Below are 20,027 nucleotides of genomic sequence, written 5' to 3' on the forward strand. Positions count from 1 at the left end.
TTAGGGTCATTAAAAGGTTTACCTTTCTTTAATTTATTTTAGAGTATGAATATGTGGATTTTACTAACGTTGCTTCTACCTTTTTCCTCTTTGCACGCAGGTGATCTTAAAAAGACAGTAGAGGTAGTAATCAGAGACGATTCGGAACCCGAGGACAGCGAGAGCCTCATGATTGGGCTTGTTAACACAGCTGGAGGAAGTCGCATCCTCCCAAGCTCAGACACTGTAACCGTCGTGATTCTGGCAAACGATAATGTGGCAGGAATAGTAGGATTTGATCCAGGCTCACGTTCTGTCATTGCCAGAGAGGGTGAGTATTGTACGTACATAAATTTGCAAGAGCTGCTGTGCCCGTACTGCTAATGTCAATGTGGTGGCATGCCTCTTTAACATTCTGTCATCACACAAACCTCAGTGAATGTTATTGGGATTTTATGTGATTGACCAGCATTGAGTTGTTCTTTTTTTGTTTTATTTTTTTTTTAAAAATGAAGAAAAAAAATGGTATGCATTTTTATTTAGATTTACTGTAAAGTGACAACAAGTAAGTCATTGCCATTACCAAGCAATTTATAAGTAGTCCAATCATGTTCACTGCAAGCCAGATAAGGAAGACGGCAAACATGTTGATGCACTTCATGCAAAATGCTGCATAATTATGCAACACTTTATATTCATCTGTGACATAAAATCCCAATAAAATCAATTTAGGTTTCTAGTTATACTGAGACAAAATGTGGAAATTATTCTAGCCATTTGGTCATTAACTAAATTTTCTGCATATTTACTGTTCTCCTTTCTCCAGAACAGTTTAAGAAAGTTTGTAGAGTGTTAATCAGTTTCCATCCACAATGCAGCATAGAAAGGTGCTATTCTGTAAGATCTGTGATTCTCTGGAAGCAACCAAGCACTCAAATAAGAGGAATTTCTGTAAGATGACCCTCGTGTCACTGGAGATGCCTTCTAATTATGTATGAATGTGAAAGTGAGAGTAAGCACTTATGGTGATGGCTGTTGATGCTCCAACAGGTGGGCTCCGGCCTTTTCATTGTCATCATTCGCGCTTGAGTGGTTAAAGTCTCCCATGTCGTTAGATATCTTGAGAAACCTTTGATGCCATCTACACCATAAAAACATTTTATTGGAAATGAAAAAAATAATAATTAATTGCTATGTTGTACTATATTATATTTATTATTACAGGTGAGAGGTTGTCCTTATTAGTGTTGAGGTCAGCTCCAGGTTTGGGTAACGTCACGGTAGACTGGACTGTTCAAGGTCCTCTTGCTCGCCGCACTTTTGTTCAAACATCAGGGACAATTTTCTTCAATGAGGTAAATAAGATGTCATTATTATGTTTTTTTTTCTGAAATATTTATTTCCTGATGCCTGTTTTTCTTTCCTAACCCCAACCCTAACCCTGCTTTATTTCATGACTAAGTATTTACTGGTGTCAACTGGTGAACAGATTGCAGTGAAATGCCATGTGCACATTATAAATGCTGCATATTTATGCTGATTCCTGCAGGGACAGCTAAATGGCACTATAGTCCTGCAGCTTATGGATGATGCCACACCAGAGAACCAAGATCAGTACAGAGTGTCACTTTCCAACCTAAAAACATTTGGTACAAAACATAGTATTTCTTTTAGTGAATAAAGAGTCTGGAAGACCTTTGTGAATATACTTGATCTGCATTTAACACTTGCATGCAGGTGTTGTATTGACTGGCCGTGCTGCACTGGATGTTCAAGGCAGTGAAGCGGTGCTCACTGTCGACACCAGCGATCAGCCGTACGGGCTGCTAACTATCGCGCCGTCATCCCTCAGGGTGAGCACAGAGGAGTGGGACCAGATCATAAACATCTACGTCAACAGAGAGTTCGGCACCTCAGGTTTGTAAGCAAAGTATGAACACATACAACTGTACTTACCTTTTAGTAGATTTGTTAAATTTTCATGTACCATGAAGAATAAATCATAATTTTTTTTTTCTGCTTGTAGGAGCGGTGAATATTACCTATGAGGTTATTAGAGGTTCACTACAAAATCTGTCAGTGGTGGAGGGTGCTCTTGCTGATCCGGATCAAGACTTTGTTTCTGGCACTGGCTCTGTGGTCCTTCAGGAAGGACAGACCTCAGTTCCCATTCCAGTCACCATCATGGAGGTAAAACCTAACTGTCTCCCTATTCCATTTACCTAAACTTAACTGTAAAGTTCTGCACGTATCCTTGTGTCTTGATAAAAATTGTTGAACCCAGAATTATTCCTGCTCCTCTATTTAGATTTCAACTTATTTTTATTCACGTTTAGTGCTAAAGAGAAATGAGACAGGCATTGCTCAAAAGATGATAAAACAATGTAAAAGAAGCATCGGTTTGAATAAATAATTGTTTTATTTACATTTTAATAATCCTGTTGAAAATAATAATCATATCCAAGTTATTGGATTTATCAAACTGAAATAGCTGTTGCAAACACCCAAATATTTTAAAATAAAAATAATTAAGATTAATAGGGTTGTATGTGCCCAAGCTTTTTTCATATGACTGTGTGTATAGTATATGTTCATATTCTCTCCACAGGGCTTCCCCCACATTTATTTTAGCAGACTGGGTAGAATATTGCGTTTACGGCTTCTCTTCTTATCAGGATGACATTCCAGAGCTGCAGGAGTTCTTCTTGGTCAACATAACATCTGCAGTGCTCATCACAACTCTTGCAACTGTTCCTCAACTTGGTGAGAACTCTAGAGGTGTTGTAGAGACAATAATATCAAGCCAGTATGGACAGTCCTAAAAATGAACTTTTTTGTAGTTTCTTCCGATTTTGTTTTGTTGTTTTTCTAATGCTTTGCAATAAATTTTCCTCTTTTCTTTCTAAAATCCTTTAACATGTATTATTGTTTGATGAGCAGAGGTTGCGTATTGCACTTTGCCAGGTAAAATACACATACTTATACATTTAAACTGCTTTACATATAAGGAGCTAAAATGCATGATGTACCCTCCTATTGCAATACGCTGTTAAACTTTCAGCTCTCAAAATGGCTCTTTAGGTGCAGTTTTTCTCCCGTTTCTTTGAAATCTTGACCACAGCCCAATTTATGAATGAGTAACTTTAGAAAGTGATGAGTTGACAAAGTATAAGTACAACTACAACAGTGCTCGGAGGTTCCCAGAATACTATCAGTCCGCTGCCTGGAGACACATGGTAAACATGTTCTTTTGGCAGCAATCATTATGTGGCTTGGATGGTGAGACTGATGCTTTTTATGATTGAGGAAGTCTTGGGATTTGGTGGCAGCGCGTAGCCCTGTGTGGTGAGGAAGAAGAAAGCCAAACTAAACCCATAACTGGCCTCCCAGTGTCCTGGCCGCAAAGTAAATGGAAGAACACTGCTCAGAGGGTCATAAATCAGTCCATAAATACATCACGCTTGGCTCCTCCGCCTCCCAGGCTTTTCTCAGGAGATGCCTCCTAGTTGTAATCCTTTGCGTTTGCCATGATTAAAGTTAGAGCCCCTGCACTTACTCCATTCCCAGCTTTTTTGCTGCTTGCAGTTCAGATAAGCCTGTCGGAAAAACTAAAGCACAATTATTAAATTATAAACCACAGTAAGAACATAATTTCCATTCTCTCTCTCTCTCTCTCTCTCTCTCTCTCTCTCTCTCTCTCTGTTTGCACTCCTTTAGACACCAGTGGCTTGGTGGCAGAAGTCACCATTGTTGCTAATGATGGGATTAGAGGGGTCATTGAATGGACAAGCACCATGTAAGAAAAAACATCCACAAATTTGTACCATTTAAATATATGCCTACATTGTGTTAAAAAATTATTCGAAATGCGCTCTTGTCTGCAGGTACGAAGTGAATGAGACAATCGGAGTACTGACTCTCGTGGCGTACAGGAACAAAGGGACATACGGGAATGTCTCCCTTTTCTTCTTTGCTCAGAACTTGGAAGCCCAACAGGGACTTGACTACAACACTAGCGAAACGGTTAGCAATGTCCAGGATTCAAGTATTTGTTATTACACACAGAGTCAGCACTCTACACATGTATTTAGACTGTGAATGTCCTATTTGCAGTATTCTACTAGCTGTCAGGAGACAAACATGTGGAAAAAAAAGATGCTCTGTTCAGACCAGACCAAAAGAAAATTTACTGGGTTTCATGCCGTGTGGTTTAAAACCAACTTTGCCCACCATCCTCATGGTGAAACACGGTGGTGGGAACATCGTTATGTGCTTCGTTAAAAGTGAAAACATCTGCATTTAATATTTCTCCGGTTAACATTACAAATTTACATACACATGAAGGAGTTATTGTGGCATAAAGAAAGTATACCCTGACTCTAACCTTTTTCCTGAACTTAGGCACCTAAGGGCTTTTGTAAATTTAAGACTGAGTGTCAGTTTTCACTTTTAACTCCCTCTCTTTTTCCAGAGGCTCCATTTTGTTGACGGTGAAAGGCATAAATTTGTGGAGGTGCCGATAATTGATGACACAATTCCAGAGGGAGCAGAGAGATTCCAGCTAATCTTGTCTGAGCCTTCACCTGGACTGGAGCTTGGCAGAAATACTACAGGTAGGAAAAAGGACAGCATCGAACAAAGTTTTTAAAAGCAGAAACAAAAGTAAGTAGTGGGATGTTTCAAGACATAACTGGAAAAGAGTGTGCACTTTCTTCTTCAAACAAAAAGTCATTAAGATTACTCTCTTCACACCAGTAAATCCCCCCCTGCTGGAAACCATAGTGCTCTGATATTTACTTGTCCCTCTTAACAAAACCAGTCCACTAGCTCTCTAACTAGTGTCAAAGCTTTTTCTTTAGTTGTAGTTCAAAAATACAAAAAAAAAAAAAGCTGAAAGAGGTGGGTGAGATTAAGTCAACATCCCTTTCACTTTGTAAAACATTTGATACGTTTGTTGTAGTGATAGACTTCAATCATGTCTCATATTTAATAACCCACAGTACAATGTCTAACTTTCTTTGTCTGTTTTAACAGCTACTGTAAATATCCTGGCCAGTGATGATGGACATGGTGTCATTTCCTTTAACACCAGTGATCACTTCCTGTTACGGGAGCCTACCTCTACGTCACAACTGAGTGACAGCGTAGCTAAACTGTACGTGGTCCGTAACCCAGAGGAAGGCACTTTTGGCACAGTCACTGTTCAGTTTACCATCATGGATGCCAACGGCAGCCTGGCAGAGGGAGATGTGATGCCAACGCAGGGTTTCATAGTTTTGGAGGATGGAGTCCGATTTAAGGTAAGTTAAGCAAATGTAAGTACCAAATGACATTGAAATAAATAAAAATAAATAAATAATAATTCGATAAGCTCTCATAGATCAAGTGCTAATTTATTTTTCCTGTTGTTTCAGATGCTGGAGGTCCGAGCAATACGTGACGCTGAACCTGAAGGGAATGAAACATTCACATTGACCCTCTTTAACCCAACAGGAGGTGCACGGCTTGGGGACCAGCTACAAATTCTTGTCACTGTCCTGGAGAACCTGGCCCCTTCTGGCTTGTTCCGAATCGGACCCTCTCTCAACAGGTCTCAGTGCAATTTTATCAAAGGATCTGAAAGGAATGCTGCTGCTGCTGCTTACGACCTATCACATGTTTTAAATAGTTAAAAACCGCATTTCCTACATAGGGTTTTTTGTCGTGTCTCTATTCAGAACCAGCACAGCGGTGATGGCTGAAGAAGGAAGCAGAGCTGTCTTCCTCACTGTCTCTCGCAGTAATGGCTTGGAGTCAGCGGTTAGCGTAGAGTGGGACATGCAGTCTGACACAGCTACGGCTTCTGGTGAGGCTAAAAAGTAAAAATCTATCTAAATCTCTTATTGCGCTCTTCTTTGACTCAGAAAATGCTCTTCTCTCTTCCTACAGCGGGTCCCCTCCCAGTCGTTGGTGTGTATCAGAGGTTTGAGAACAACCCTACATCTGCTTGGTGCTCCATTCCAGCACAGTCTTCCTCCCTGGCTTTAAGGCTTGACCTGAAGCCCGCGGCTGGGGCCGTCCGCACTCTAGCGACACTGTATCGGTGGCAAGGTGTTTTTGTGCCAATAGAGGTAACCTGGATATTCCACCAGAAAAAGCACAATATGTTCTCGCTCAATCTAGGAATTATTGGAATACGAGGGATTCATTAAACAACATTATTTTTCTCTGATTGTTTTAGTCTGTCAGAATCCAAGACCCAGCCTCGTGTGTTGGGTTTGTAGTCAATGGTTCTACCTACATTGCCATTACTCATGGAGGCCCTCCATTCCACCCTGCTGCAAACCTTAGCATCTTTAAACTTCAGAAGGACCTCAATATAACACTGGCAAGTATAAAATCAGTCATATCACGACATTATTGTCATGTTTTGGTGCATTGCTATATTGTTATGACATGTTGGTTATATAATATGGAATATATTATTTTGTTTTTTAAAGGAACAAATCATAGGAGTCGAAGCCCTGGATGTGAAACACCTGTCCACTGAAGGCAAAGATTACCTAATAGCATCTAGCCAGGTGATGCACACTCTGCCACTTTTAAGACAATTTCAGTTGTTTTTTTTAAGTAGTTGAAAATATAAATGTCTCCAGATTATACATAAATTCATTTTCTTTTTTCCCCCCGATTCTTTAGATTTTTGTTTGGACGGGCAGCTCCTTTGCACTCCATGGGACTCTCAACTTTGAACAGGACATCCTGAGTCTGTCTCCATTTATTCATGCAGACGCGCTCTATCTGCTGGTTTGCATTGACAGCCAAAGTGGGAGCTGCCAGCTTCTTCAGTGGAGCAATGGCATATTTCAGAATCCACAAACTCTTCCACTTTCCGGCAGAGCCATTCAAGTGGACGTAGTCAACACAAGAAGAGAGGATACTCTGCTGCTGATTGCTGTTGAAGGTGATCTAACGTGTATGAGTTTATAAAATATACTAAATTTCTAATGAGCAGCAGACATTTTTTTTTTCTCCATGAGCACTTCTTTTCTCTAACGCCTACCCAGGCTTTGGAGTAGTCGTTTATGAATACAGAGTCTGATGCTTCTTTAAAATCTGTGCTGCAAAATATTAGGGAAACATAACAATGCAATATTGTTTTGGAGTGCTGCGTTAATATCCATAGCAACTGACCCACATTAGCATGCTGTGGCACATAGGTCAGGCATGAGCATTAAACACAAAAATGTTCATCCAGTTGGCTAAATGCTAACATGCAAAGTGTGAATGAATCCCACTTGAAAAAAGAGCCAACCAATTAGAATCAAGAGCTGATACCTGGATGTTTAAACATGTAGAGATATCAGAAAATATCTGAAGTGATTTGGCAAGCAAACTGTAACTACAACAGCATCAACAAATGGTCCGTAGATAAAATTATGTTTAGGCTCACTATATAAGCAAAGTCTAGGAGGCCTGTGAAGTGGGACTAATCCACAGTATGGAGACAGGAATGTAATGCATTGTATGTTTTCTTTGTTTTCATCTATATCTTCTTGGTAATTATGCTACAGTTTGATTTTATTACAGACTGCAAGCATGTTGGTGAAACAAACAGAAGCTGCTTATTGCTCACTAAACATCTTTGTTCTTTTGTTCCCTCTATGATTGCAAAACTTGCAGTCTCGGTTTGGTTATATATTTTTGCAGTGCTCTGTTTATTATGAAATGATGTGATCCTTCTGAGTTTGAAAAAGTGGTGAGTTTTTAGTTTTGACCTGTTGTGGCTTTTTGTGGAAAGGCCTCAATGTGCAGCACAGCAGAACCACAGAAGGACCCAGAAGTTGTAATTATTCAGTCTTGGGTGTGTCAGTCAGGCGAGTGGTTACATAAACATGCTATTCTGGTGTGAATCAACGTATTTCTCTGAGGCATTCTTCGTTTGCTTCTGTTTTCTTCTTACAGGTCCCTCTCCATCCTGCGAAGTATTACGGTGGAGTTTAGCAGAACCTTCACCACGGCACCATCAGTCCATTCCTCACCCAGGACTCGCCTCCATTCACGCCTTTACTGTGCCGTCAGGGATCAGTAAGCACTCATATCCTGATCAACTCTTTTTGTAAAGGTTTAACGCTAATGTAAAATAGCGGAAGATTTATAGCGTCATGAAAATTTGTAGATTTGTTGCGTTTTTACTTGTGTCACATCTTTTAGATCATCTAAGAAAGTTTAATCTAAAAGATAATCAGATTAAATACAGAAAGCAGTTTTCTGTTGATTTAATTTAGGTGGAAAAAAATGCAGTCTGTCTGACAACACAATGTGAGATCCTAAAAAGCATCCCCTCACCTAAAGAAGTTCAACAACCTTTGAGAACCAAAGTCGTTGACATTTATCTGTATGAAAATCAGTGGCAAAGCCATTTGCAAGGTTTGAGAGATCCAGATGAACACAATGAGATTCATTATACACAAATGCAGAAAACATGGAACATTGATGAACCCTGACAGGAGTGGCCAGCAGTTAGGCAACTTAATCAGGAGGTCACAAAACAAAGAAGACCAGCAAATAAAACACTACACGCCTCACTACAAGAACACGACTTTACACTCTTACATTTGTTATGCACATGGGGAACGTTTTGTGGAGGGATAGGACAAAAGTGGAACTTTCTTAAATGTATGTGTTCTAAACAGAGATATTTGTGTTTTAGCATACGCCCTGCTAACTGGAAGAAATGGCTCTTTCATTTACTCCTGGAGATCTGATGTCAACCTATTCACCATGATCCTGAGGGCACCGAGAGCCAACAACTTCCTCTCTTTCATGGTCCCATCTCTCAATGGCACAAAGGCCCTTTTGACTTCCTCTGATGATAATAGCTCCACTATCTATGAGTTCACCTCTGTCTCAAATCAGTCTGACTTCATACCAAGGTATGCCCTGGATTACAAATATCAAACGCAGGTTAGTTTTAACAAAAACAATTAAAATCGAAGGACAACACAGGGTCTTTGTCTCTTTCTTCTCTGATATTCAGCTCCGGGGAGTTATACTTTGCTCCTGGTGACAGGGAACTTGATCTAGCAGTCAATGTCATTGATGATGACATCCCTGAGGTGGAGGAGGTTTTCGAGGTTAAGCTGAAGAATCCAAAAGGAGGGGCAGAGATTGGATTTGGCGGTGAGGTAACAATTATTGTCCCAACTAATGATGATGCCCATGGAGTTATTGGCTTTGCTCAGGTGAGAATTCATTTTAAGGTTCTCATTGTGTTATTGACTGTGTAAAAGTATTTCTAAGTATTACGCTCTACATATATTGTACATATACTGTATACTGTACATATATTTGCAGAACTCCTTGTACATGGAGGTGGAGGAGTTGGAACAAAATAATCTAATTTCTCTCAACGTTGAGAGAAGAAGAGGAAGTTTTGGTCGACTGACTGTTCATTGGGCAGCTAACGGTAGTTTGGCAGACATTTACCCCACGTCCGGAGTGGTGAGTAACTTTTGCTGCTTACGCAGAGCACAATGCATTAGCACCATTTCTAAAATTCTTTTTTTAAGATAAACACTGCCGTTAATTTTGTATCGAAATGTCGGAATTCAGTGCAGAAATGCAATTTCCTTTACAGGTGACGTTTTCTGAAGGTCAGACTGTAGCCATCATCTCGTTAGCCATAGTAGCAGATGGCTTGCCTGAGTTATCTGAAAGCGTCATAATCGTCATCCGGGACGTCACCACTTTGGGCCTTCAGAACATCCAACAAGGTGCAGTTATTGACAGGCAGCGGGCTCAGGCTCTCCTTACAATCCTACCAAATGGCTCCCCCTACGGCGTGATCGGATGGCATCTGGATTCCCTGTTTACACTAACACAGGAACCACAGAGTAAGAAATCAATAAGTGACAGATGCTTACATATTAATCTATGAACTGTAACTCAATGATCTCTGAGAGATTATTGAGTTACACTTTATAATTTTTGCATATCATGTAGTAAAATTTTTCTGATATTTTCAAAGTAATCACTCAACCATCCTTTTATATTCTTTGAAAAAAATTGCTACCTTAAGATTTACTACAGCCAAGATGTTTTGATTTGTAGGATGAGATGTAATTGGTTTGATTAATCCATGAAATAGTTAAATAATATTTATTAATTAAAGCATTGGAGAAATATTTATTTAAATGTTCATACCTACTAATGTAGAATATTTGCATACTGTCATTTTTTGTGTGGAAATTTTCCAGATCCATGCAGTGCCTTGTAAAAGTATTTATACAACTTAAATATTTCCATATTTTGTCATATTATCACCACGATCATTCATGTTGTTGTCATTTTTCATATCAGGCATTATAACAATGAATAGGTGTGCATGACATTACTTTTTTAAAATAAAATCTCTAAAGTCTGCGTTCAGATCTGCTTAGTCAGTAGTTTCCTCTATTGATCTGAACAACTTCCAATTTTCTGCTAAGGAAAAGCATCAAATTTATGCTACTTTTCCTTGGGTTATCAGATAAAATACCAAGAAAATACATCAAAGTTTGCTGTCACAAAAGTTAAGTTGCAAGGCACTGTAGATACTGTGATTGTGTATCATCTGGTTTGTTGGTGTTTATTACTTACCTTAATCTAATTATTTTCCAATCTGTAGGAACTCCAGTCAATGTGACTCTTTCTGTAGTAAGGGAGCAGGGATCATCAGGTCAAGTGGCAGTCCATTTCCAGACAAAACCAGCCTTGAACCAACACCCTTCCAATCAGGCTTCTGCAGGAAAAGACTACATAGCCAGAGACGACACCATTATTATGTTCAACGGTGCCACAGTGGCGCTCGTCTCTATCACTATTCTACCGGTGAGGACAGGTGATCAGTAATTCACAATCTTCTGTTGTTTTTTCACTTTTATTTAATGCACATGAACATATTGTAGGATGACGTCCCAGAGCTTGCAGAAAGTTTCCTGGTAAACATCACTGGAGTGGAGCTAGTAAGTGGGTCTGTTGGAGCTGGCCAGCCAAGTCTAAAGAGGCCTGGGATGGAAGTAGCAGAGATCACCATCCAGGAGAACGACGATCCAAGAGGGGTTCTGCAGTTCAACATATCTGAGGTGAGAATGTAAAAAAAAAGGTGAATTAAGGGGAGTGGAAAATAGAATATGTTTTCCATATTCTATGGAAAACATATTCCATAGAATATTTACCATAAAAAAACTTTACTGTTAATCTTGTTCAGGATTTACCTGGAAGTGTTCTTGCCTATGAGATACCACCTCCAGACAATGTCCTCCATCTGTCTGTGGTACGACTTGCCGGCACAAGTGGAAGACTGGTTGCCTACTGGGAGGCTCAGTCTATCACAGCTGACCTCAACGACTTCACCCCTGCATCGGGAAACATCACTTTTCAAGAAGGCCAGGTAAATCAAGGCGTAGTGTTCTGAGCTGATAATAAACATTTCTGAGCATAATATTCAGTGCCTTACATCGTGGGTTGTATATTTCTTAAAACATTAGAAAGAGTCTGCTATAGCCATCACCATCTTGGACGATGAACAAGTAGAGGCCTCGGAGACTTTCAGAGTGGATTTGCTACGGGTGATCGGCGGCGCTCGCCTCGGACAAGTGACCTTTGTAACTGTTGTGATTCCGTCCAATGACTCTCCTCTCGGACGATTTGGATTTCAAGACTTGGAGGTGAATGTAATATATTTGTTCACCTAACTCTAAAAGCACACAATACACAGAAGAGGTTTGTAGCATCTGGAAAATCTCATGTTGCTGATAAATTAAGAGCCAGGACATTATTTTTTCCTTTATTTTAAAATTTACCAATATGTGTTTTTATTCTTTTTATTTCTCAGATTGTTGTTAGTGAGCCCGAGTTTGTGAATGATCCTTCAGCTGTGGCGACACTCACGGTGGTGCGTAGTGCAGGAGGTGAAGGCGCAGTGGTGCTGGCGTGGCAGGTGGAAGACCAAGCTATGGATGATCTCTCTCCTGTTAATGGGACACTTGTCTTCACTGAGGTGTAGTATAAAATTGCTATTTGCTGATCCATTGTTTATAAGAACCACTTAGGATAAAATTGCAAACATTGTCTGTATTTTCTTTTACAGACTGAGCCTGTCAAGTCATTTGTGATCAGAGCCCTTGCTGATAATTTGCTGGAAGGAGATGAACATTTCATTGTTCGCTTGCTTCCTGCTGACAGTGGTGCTGTCATCGACCCTTTACACGGTATGTATTACATAAAAATGCCAAGCTAAAAGCATATTAACTTACTGAGGAAATGTACTCAGGTTTATAATATAGCAAATATTCATTGTCCTCTTCATTTTCTGTTGTGTATTATATGCAATAAATACTCTAACTTAAAATAAAACCCTGTAAAAATAAAGTCTTACTTTTTAATTTACTTAATAACTTCTCTAATGAATCTTATGCAGGAGTGGTCACAGTCACCATCAGGGCAGACAAAGCTGCACTGGGGATTATCGGAATAGCAGAGTCATCTCGGAACGTTATCATTGGAGAACCTCACGGAAACTACAACGGGACTGCCGTGGTCAAGTGAGATAATTGCTGCGCTGTGTCTCCAACTGAGAGAGAGAGAGAAAAAAAAAGTTTTACATTTTAGTGATGAAACACCTGTTTGTGTTTTTCTGCACAGCCTTGTGCGAGGTCCAGGCACTTTTGGAGATGTCCAAGTGTATTGGAATATTACTCCAGCTTTGGTTTCTGAATTCGAAACCATTTCTGGCACTGTCGCTATGCGTGATGGTCAGTCTGTTGCCACCATTACTCTGAAGGTACTTAGTGTTTATGGAATTCATCGAAAGAATAATTATGGTCTGTTATAGCATATGCAAAACATTCAGCATTAAAATTGGCATTCTTTAATAGAAGTTTATTCATATGAATTATGGTGACAGGTCCTTGATGATGAACTCCCAGAAGAGCGACGTGAGTACCAGCTCTCACTGACCTCTGCGACAGTAGGGCTGGAAGTGAGCCCCATTGCCAGGGATGCTAGGGTTACCATGGCAGCAAGTGATCTTCCTCATGGACTTTTCTCTTTCAACCAACTCCAGCTCACAACGAAAGAGGGGGAAATGGTGAGGTCATTATAATTAGACAGACATGCTGTATTTCACTTAGGGAAATTTCTTGAAGCAGTGTGCTGATACCCCTAAACAACAATGGTTTAATTTTCTATTTAAATTTTTTTTATTATGATTTTTTTATGCAGGTTAATGTGACAGTGATTCGCTCATATGGCAGTCTGGGCAGTGTGTTGGTGTCTTATCAGACCTCGGGCTACACAGCAGTTAGCGGAATGGACTTTACTCCAGCATCAGGACGATTACTGTTTACGCCAGGCCAAAAGTCACAAGATGTCACGTTGCATATCCGGGATGACAATCTTCCAGAAAGACCTGAACTGTTCTTTGTTAACATTACCCATGTAGAGCTGCTCAATCTCAGGTTATTACATTTTCTAAAATGTGAATAACTAGACAGAATTCCATTTGTCTTCTTGAGTTGTTCTTACTTATTTCTTTTTCTTTGTCTCCCTCTGGTGGTCAGTGCGGTGGACTACACAGTGAGGGAGTCCGGACTGCAGCTGGACCAACCTCCAGCTATTGGAAACATATCTTCTGTTCTTGTGGTTATACAGCAGAATGACAATGTTGAAGGTATCCTGGAGTTCAGGCAGGACTTCCTTAACATTACAGGTAAAACAAAAGCAAACAGAAACAGTTCTGTTATGAACTGTATAGACCACGATAAATTAAATCTAGATAACTGCTTCGTAACTTTCAGTATGTTGGATTGGGATGTCAGTTTCTATGGTAGACCCAATTTCAATAACATAAATTTTTCTAAGTTTCAATTGCTTTTATTGAGAAATCCATCTAATAAAATAACCCTATTTATAGGCTCTTCATTGTATTGAGATCTGGATTGCCTTCGGAACAAATTTAAATATTTTGTCCCCTGAGCCAAGTTATAACTTTAGCTTTGTGGCTTGGTGTTCCAGAAATATTGTTCATCTCCAAGCTGCTTCTGGAGGAATGAGGAAAAAATACTCTATCAGTAGGTTTTGATACCAGTTTAATCATGGCTGGATTGTGAACTAGCTGTGTTAGATAAGAGGAAAGCTCATATATAAATCATCTCACTTTCAACACGACACACACCTTTTTGTAAGATTTTGCCTGACAAAACAGCCAGAAAGGGGCTTGATCAGGAAGAGCAACTTTAAGTTTTCTGTCCAATCCTAACCGTTTACTGATGACTGATTAGAAATAGCTTCTTTGCTGCCCTTACAATATTATCTGACGATATTAGAAATGAGCATTTCCCACTATGTCATTTTGAGGGTGAAAAAACATTTAGGCTAAGACAGTAAAATGATATGTATAAGTGAGGCAAAAGATGCATTTTGACTTGCTATTTTTCCAGTTGAGGAAGATGTGGGCTATGTGCTGATCCCAGTGGTGAGGAGAGTGGATTCCTATGGAACGGTCTCTGCCCACTTTATTTCAAGAGGCTTGAGTGCGACGCCTAACCTCGACTACATCCTGCACAATGACTCGCTGGTGTTTGTCAGTGGCCAGAATATAAGCTTCATCAATGTCACTATTGTAGATGATATGGACAGGTAAGAGGATCGGCTACTTGGACACTATAAAAAAAACAAACACAAAGGAAAAAACAAAGGAGAGTATGGGGTCAATAAAAATTGACATTTTATTGTTGATTCTAACTCAACAAAATAAACTAAATAATGCACATTCTTCTTTTTTCAGTGAACCTTCTGAGATATTTGAAGTAGTTCTGATTGGATCCACTGGCGGAGCAGTTCTGGGCTCCAATTATGTTGCAAGGGTCACCATTGGCAAGAGTGACTCTCCGAATGGAGAGGTCCGCTTTGTGAATGAAAGTGTAATCACAGTGGTGAACCCGAACTCTACTTTGAAGCTGAGCCTTGTTTTGGAACGAGCAGGAGGCCTTTTGGGAAATGCAACGGTATAGTGAATTATTCTGGAGGAGAAAATAACGTCATGTTGTCCTCTGGCAGATCTCACTTTGCCCACGTCTTTCCTTTTCACAGGTTGTCTGGAACATCCTCGGTCCTAACAGCAGAGACATTCTGCCTGCTTTAAATACTGACTTTAGAGCTCCTGTAAGTGGCTCTTTCTTTTTTAGAGATGGAGAGGAGAGTATGGGTATCATAGAGCTACGGATTCTGCCTCATGGAGAAGTGGAAGTGGAAGAAACATTTGTTATAGAGCTGAGCGTTGTTTCTGGAGACATGGATGTTGATCCTCAGGCCGGTTCAGTAACACTCAAGGTACTTTGCTAAATATTAGCTCTCCATCTCAATCAATATAGGCAACTTCTAACTACAAAATTCTGTCTTATTCTTTCAGATAGAGAAGTTTGGAGACCCTAATGGTATAGTCCAGTTCACTCCTGATGCTCTTCAACAACGCATCATCAATGAGTCTACAGAGGCAAAAGGCCCACTCAACATTTCCTTGTTGGTCACACGCAGAGAGGGAACTATGGGCAACATCACAGTAAGATTACATCATAAATCTACATTTCGTCCCTCTCTGTCAAGCAAATGAGTAAAACTGCTAACACAACCATCATTTCCTCCCAGGTCCGGTGGCAGATTCAGAGTGACTCAGATATAACGGGTGACTTCCTGGCCTTAGTGGGCTCTGTGATGATTGTGGAAGGCCAAAGGGAGGCAGAGATCATCCTGAGCCTGATGCCTGACACAGTTCCAGAGCTGGAGGAGATTTATGTTGTCCAGCTTGTAGCTGTGGATGGTGGAGGGACTCTGGATGCCAACCCAGACCTGATCAGAACTCAGATAAGGTTTGACATTAAAACTATGTTAGAATCACTCTGGCACAATGTACTGAGTAATTTGATTAAAGAATACAATTCTGAAACTACTACAGATGGACAGTAAACTAAATAAAACCTATATGAATTTAGCTTGAAACATTTTTGAAGGTGAGTTGAAGTTGACAATCTTTATGGCCTGTTATTTTCACTTAGTGAATGAAAACATTGTACTTAGTGTCACTGAGGGAAACAGAGCTGCTCCATGTGACCTGGGCATAATGATTCACTTTTCTGGCCAATTCTGGCCTGGATAGACCTTCACAGTGTAATATACCTGTTCACATGAAAGGGACAGAGTTACTGAACATTTATCATTATTGCAAAATCAATTATCCTCTCGTGAAAGTAAATTTGTTCACAGTTTACACTAACCAAAACTTTAGATATAGTATTTTCTAAATTTTTTTGTGTTCTTATCGCTTTATATTTATAAAGTTTTAAAACAAAATGTTGGCAACAGCTTTAAAAGAGAAGTCAAAAATAGCAATTAAGTATCCTTCCTTTTTTCCCTTTAGGGTGCCTGCTAATGATGATCCTCATGGTGTGTTTTCTCTGGACTCTGGACAGCAGGCTGTAGTGGTGGTGGGTTCAGGGTCTCTGCTTACTAGAGCTCTGGTTGTGAACGTAACGCGACTTGCTGGGCTGTTTGGCAATGCCAGTGTTGGCTATAAGATAAGGGGCAGGGGAGCTGAGCTGATGGACATCCAGGAGATGCTGGGAGGCCGAGCTGAAGGAAGGCTGCTTATGGTAGAAGGCCAGTCCTATAGTCAAATCAGAGTCCCCATCAGTAGCCAGGTAAGGATCATAATACTTTTTGACCAAGAAAACATGCATTTGGCAAAGTAGTACACCTTTCATCAAATGATTTGAGCACATACCGTTTTAAAGAATAATTTTTTTCTTCACACTGTCTTTCTGTTATTAGGCATTTTTGTCACTGGGTGAAAGCTTTACAGTAGAGCTGACTGACGTTAGACTTGTCAGCGCTCTCCAAGGCTCTTTGCCACGTCTGCTTTATGATGGCAGCTCTGCAGCAGTGACCATACCAGAAGACGCTGCCAGCTCAGAGGTGACTTGTGAATGTGTTTTTCTTTCCACATAATAAATCATAAGCTCTAACAGAATAGAATAAAAATATAATTCCTTGCCCCACAGTGGGAAATTGAATGGCTTTGATTTGATTTTAGTGGTTTTAACATTTTATTTTTATTTGTTTTACATGAGTCTTCCTTTACAGCTTAGACTATTGGCACTCTCAAGAACCTGGTTTTGATTTAATTAAATCATCATATGTATTATAAGACTAAATATTTCTTTACATTATATTTGTTGCATTACATTTTCTGCAGGGAAATTCAGGTGTCACAGCAGAAAGTTCAATGAGAGCAGCATGGATATTCACACAAAAGTAATATAATATAACAATAATAGAATGGACTGGGTGTCTCGGTGTGTAGTGTGTGCACAACATATGCAGAGTTTGTAGTCCTCAACATGGTTGTCCTGGTCTGTCTCAGGACATTTGCTGCATGACTTCCCATTTTCTCTCCCCTGTCTTTACTTATTCTTAAATAAAGGCCAATAGACCCTAAAATATCTTAAAGAATAAATGACAAATATACAACATAAAAAAATATATTTAAAATAGTTTATATCTTATTCTTTACTGTAGTCTATGTAAAATATAAATAGTTTAGGACCAAGCATGTTACCTTGTGGTATACCACTTAACCCCTGATTTATTGTCTCATTTCCCTTGTACTTATTCAGGTTGGATTTGCCTCACTGGCTCTGCAAGTTTTAAGTGTAGAAATAGGAACATGTGAGGCAAAGGTGACTCGAACGGGGCGTTTTGGTAACGTCACGGTGCAGTGGAAAGCTGGTTATCCTTCAGGGCAGAATCCATCTGGCTTCAAAACTGGGAAAATAGTCCCAAACTCAGGTAGGATACTTTGAAATGGATCAAGTTTAGTAATAAAATATCAACAAATGAATCAGTATAATTTCTGTGTTTGTAAACCACACATATTATTATGTCAAATCTTTCCACAGATCCTAACTGTTGCATACTTTCATTGTATTTAGGTTCTCTCACCTTGACGCACGGAGAAAGGACTAAGGCCATAGCTTTTACAGCTGTTGCTGATCCATCAGACGCTGCTTCCTATGCTATTCACCTCACCAATCCTACATCGGACATTGGTGGAGAGGGTGCTGTTAAGTTAAGGTAGTAGCTTAAAGAAGGCTTTAGGCAACACTTGAACATTCAACTAACTGATATTGGACTCTTAAGTCTGTCTGCCTTTGTTGACAGGTCAGGCTTTACTGTGGCAGAAGTGGAACCATTGGGTATTTACCAGTTTGCTCCTGATTCCCGGAAACTTGTTATCGCAGAGGACATCCAGACAATAACACTTTACGTTCAGAAGCTCTACGGGTCTCGCAGTAACACGACCTTCCTGTCCTACACTACATCAGGGGGCAGCGCCGTGGCAGGAGAGGATTTTGTCGCTGTGTCAGCTGGCCGGATGCTGTTCGACTCACCTCGACAAACAAACGCTTCCTTCCACCTTTCAATCGTTGACGATGCCCTGTCAGAGCCCGATGAGTACTTTTACGTCAACTTGACGCATGTTGAGATCCCTACTCCAAATTCAACCTGGGCAGATGCGCCCCCTCGCATCAATCCACAGCACAGGGTGTCTACTGTCACCATTCTGGCCAGTGATGTAACTGGTGGAGTTTTGAGCATTGGACCTGAGCTTGTCCAGGTGCAAGAGGACAGAGACAAGGTAGATCAGCAGGAGCAGAGGGTTGTGCTGCGGGTGCGCAGGTCAGACGGTGTCGCAGGGACTGTGAGGGTTCGGGTCCAGGCGTATGGAGGTCTGGTTTCTTTTACAGCAGCCATTATTAATGTAGTGTTTCTCAAGCTTGTGCTAATTATGTTATGTCACTCAGATGGAAGTATAACACGTCCTCCCTTCACTCTGGAGCCCAACAGAGCTCTCGCAAAGGAAGAGCAGGACTTTCGCTTGGAGTCCACTGTAGTGTCTTTGGAAGATGGTGAGAAAGAGAGGGAAGTTGTCCTCATCATCCTGGATGACTCTGAGCCAGAGGGACAGGAAGTATTCTTCATCTACCTCAGTGATCCGGAAGGAGGAGCTCAGATCGCTGACAGACCATCCCAGGGCTTTGGATCATTTGTAAAGATCACTATCCTTGGTAAAACATAAAACTCTTCTGACTTGTTTGTAAATTTTTAAAAATTATACATGTGCAAATAAATAATCTTGACATAAGTTATTATTTAGTGGTGTATATAAATGAGTATTTACAGTATTATTAGGGATGTATTCTGAGCTCTTTTGCTGTTGTTTGGAGTCCTGAAAGGAAAGTGCAAACAGCAGCACTTTGTCATGTATTCCCATAATTGACACACTATCAAAGATTAAGATTAGACCAAATAGCCCACAATTTATAATCTAGGCTTGAAGTTATACTTCTAAAATCATTGGGTTTTTTAAAATTCATCCATCCATTGTCTTTACACCCTTGTCCCTTAGTGGGGTTGGGTCCCTTAGTTGTGCCTATCTGAAGCTAACGTTCCGGGCGAGAGGCGGGGTTCACCCTGGACAGGTCGCCAGTCTGTCGCAGGGCAACACAGAGACAGACAGGACACACAACCATGCACACACACACTCACACCTAGGGACAATTTAGACAGACCAATTAACCTGACAGTCATGTTTTTGGACTGTGGGAGGAAGCCGGAGTACCCGGAGAAAACCCACGCATGCACAAGGAGAACATGCAAACTCCATGTAGACCCGGGCCGGGAATTGAACCCAGAACCTTCTTGCTGCAAGGCAACAGCTCTACCAACTGCTCCACTGTGCAGCCGTTTTTTAAAATTATTTTATTAATTTATGTTGCTCTCTTTGAATCCAGTTTTATTTTTTATACCTCCTTCTTTCCAAATTAGGGAGTGACCTTCATAACGGTATTGTAGGCTTTGCTTTCGGCTCCTTGATGGGTCAAGTTCTCGACGAAGATTCAGTGAACAGAACTGCTCTGCTCTACCTACAGAGACAGGAAAACAGGTAATGAAATAAAGCTAAATAATAG

General features: G+C 40.4%; 1 protein-coding gene across 5 annotated transcripts in view; it reads left to right on the forward strand.

Annotated features, from left to right (window-relative positions):
• adgrv1 (adhesion G protein-coupled receptor V1) overlaps window positions 1-20,027 on the forward strand; it is a 108,603-nt gene that overhangs the window by 41,797 nt on the left and 46,779 nt on the right. For 3 of the 5 annotated variants that reach the window (XM_017306772.2, XM_081610572.1, XM_008418938.3), the window contains 43 exons: window positions 101-310; window positions 1,204-1,334; window positions 1,529-1,628; window positions 1,717-1,896; window positions 2,006-2,169; window positions 2,655-2,742; window positions 3,697-3,775; window positions 3,864-4,002; window positions 4,451-4,592; window positions 5,014-5,279; window positions 5,394-5,569; window positions 5,697-5,824; window positions 5,908-6,089; window positions 6,200-6,346; window positions 6,459-6,539; window positions 6,658-6,922; window positions 7,924-8,046; window positions 8,672-8,894; window positions 8,999-9,203; window positions 9,316-9,462; window positions 9,599-9,854; window positions 10,628-10,830; window positions 10,908-11,084; window positions 11,210-11,392; window positions 11,490-11,669; window positions 11,837-12,001; window positions 12,092-12,212; window positions 12,422-12,545; window positions 12,646-12,784; window positions 12,908-13,090; window positions 13,225-13,460; window positions 13,563-13,711; window positions 14,442-14,640; window positions 14,789-15,008; window positions 15,094-15,333; window positions 15,413-15,562; window positions 15,649-15,869; window positions 16,418-16,697; window positions 16,828-16,971; window positions 17,673-17,844; window positions 17,988-18,129; window positions 18,217-19,124; window positions 19,885-20,002. In XM_017306772.2, the coding sequence (XP_017162261.2) occupies window positions 101-310; window positions 1,204-1,334; window positions 1,529-1,628; window positions 1,717-1,896; window positions 2,006-2,169; window positions 2,655-2,742; window positions 3,697-3,775; window positions 3,864-4,002; window positions 4,451-4,592; window positions 5,014-5,279; window positions 5,394-5,569; window positions 5,697-5,824; window positions 5,908-6,089; window positions 6,200-6,346; window positions 6,459-6,539; window positions 6,658-6,922; window positions 7,924-8,046; window positions 8,672-8,894; window positions 8,999-9,203; window positions 9,316-9,462; window positions 9,599-9,854; window positions 10,628-10,830; window positions 10,908-11,084; window positions 11,210-11,392; window positions 11,490-11,669; window positions 11,837-12,001; window positions 12,092-12,212; window positions 12,422-12,545; window positions 12,646-12,784; window positions 12,908-13,090; window positions 13,225-13,460; window positions 13,563-13,711; window positions 14,442-14,640; window positions 14,789-15,008; window positions 15,094-15,333; window positions 15,413-15,562; window positions 15,649-15,869; window positions 16,418-16,697; window positions 16,828-16,971; window positions 17,673-17,844; window positions 17,988-18,129; window positions 18,217-19,124; window positions 19,885-20,002 (8,086 nt within the window). The remainder of the gene's footprint in view (window positions 1-100; window positions 311-1,203; window positions 1,335-1,528; window positions 1,629-1,716; window positions 1,897-2,005; window positions 2,170-2,654; window positions 2,743-3,696; window positions 3,776-3,863; window positions 4,003-4,450; window positions 4,593-5,013; window positions 5,280-5,393; window positions 5,570-5,696; window positions 5,825-5,907; window positions 6,090-6,199; window positions 6,347-6,458; window positions 6,540-6,657; window positions 6,923-7,923; window positions 8,047-8,671; window positions 8,895-8,998; window positions 9,204-9,315; window positions 9,463-9,598; window positions 9,855-10,627; window positions 10,831-10,907; window positions 11,085-11,209; window positions 11,393-11,489; window positions 11,670-11,836; window positions 12,002-12,091; window positions 12,213-12,421; window positions 12,546-12,645; window positions 12,785-12,907; window positions 13,091-13,224; window positions 13,461-13,562; window positions 13,712-14,441; window positions 14,641-14,788; window positions 15,009-15,093; window positions 15,334-15,412; window positions 15,563-15,648; window positions 15,870-16,417; window positions 16,698-16,827; window positions 16,972-17,672; window positions 17,845-17,987; window positions 18,130-18,216; window positions 19,125-19,884; window positions 20,003-20,027) is intronic. The other 2 variants (XM_081610571.1, XM_081610573.1) reach the window with 1 other exon arrangement.

The sequence above is a fragment of the Poecilia reticulata genome, chromosome 9 (assembly GCF_904066995.2).
Source record: "Poecilia reticulata chromosome 9, P_reticulata-male-v2, whole genome shotgun sequence".
NCBI classification, from domain to species: Eukaryota; Metazoa; Chordata; class Actinopteri; order Cyprinodontiformes; family Poeciliidae; genus Poecilia; species Poecilia reticulata.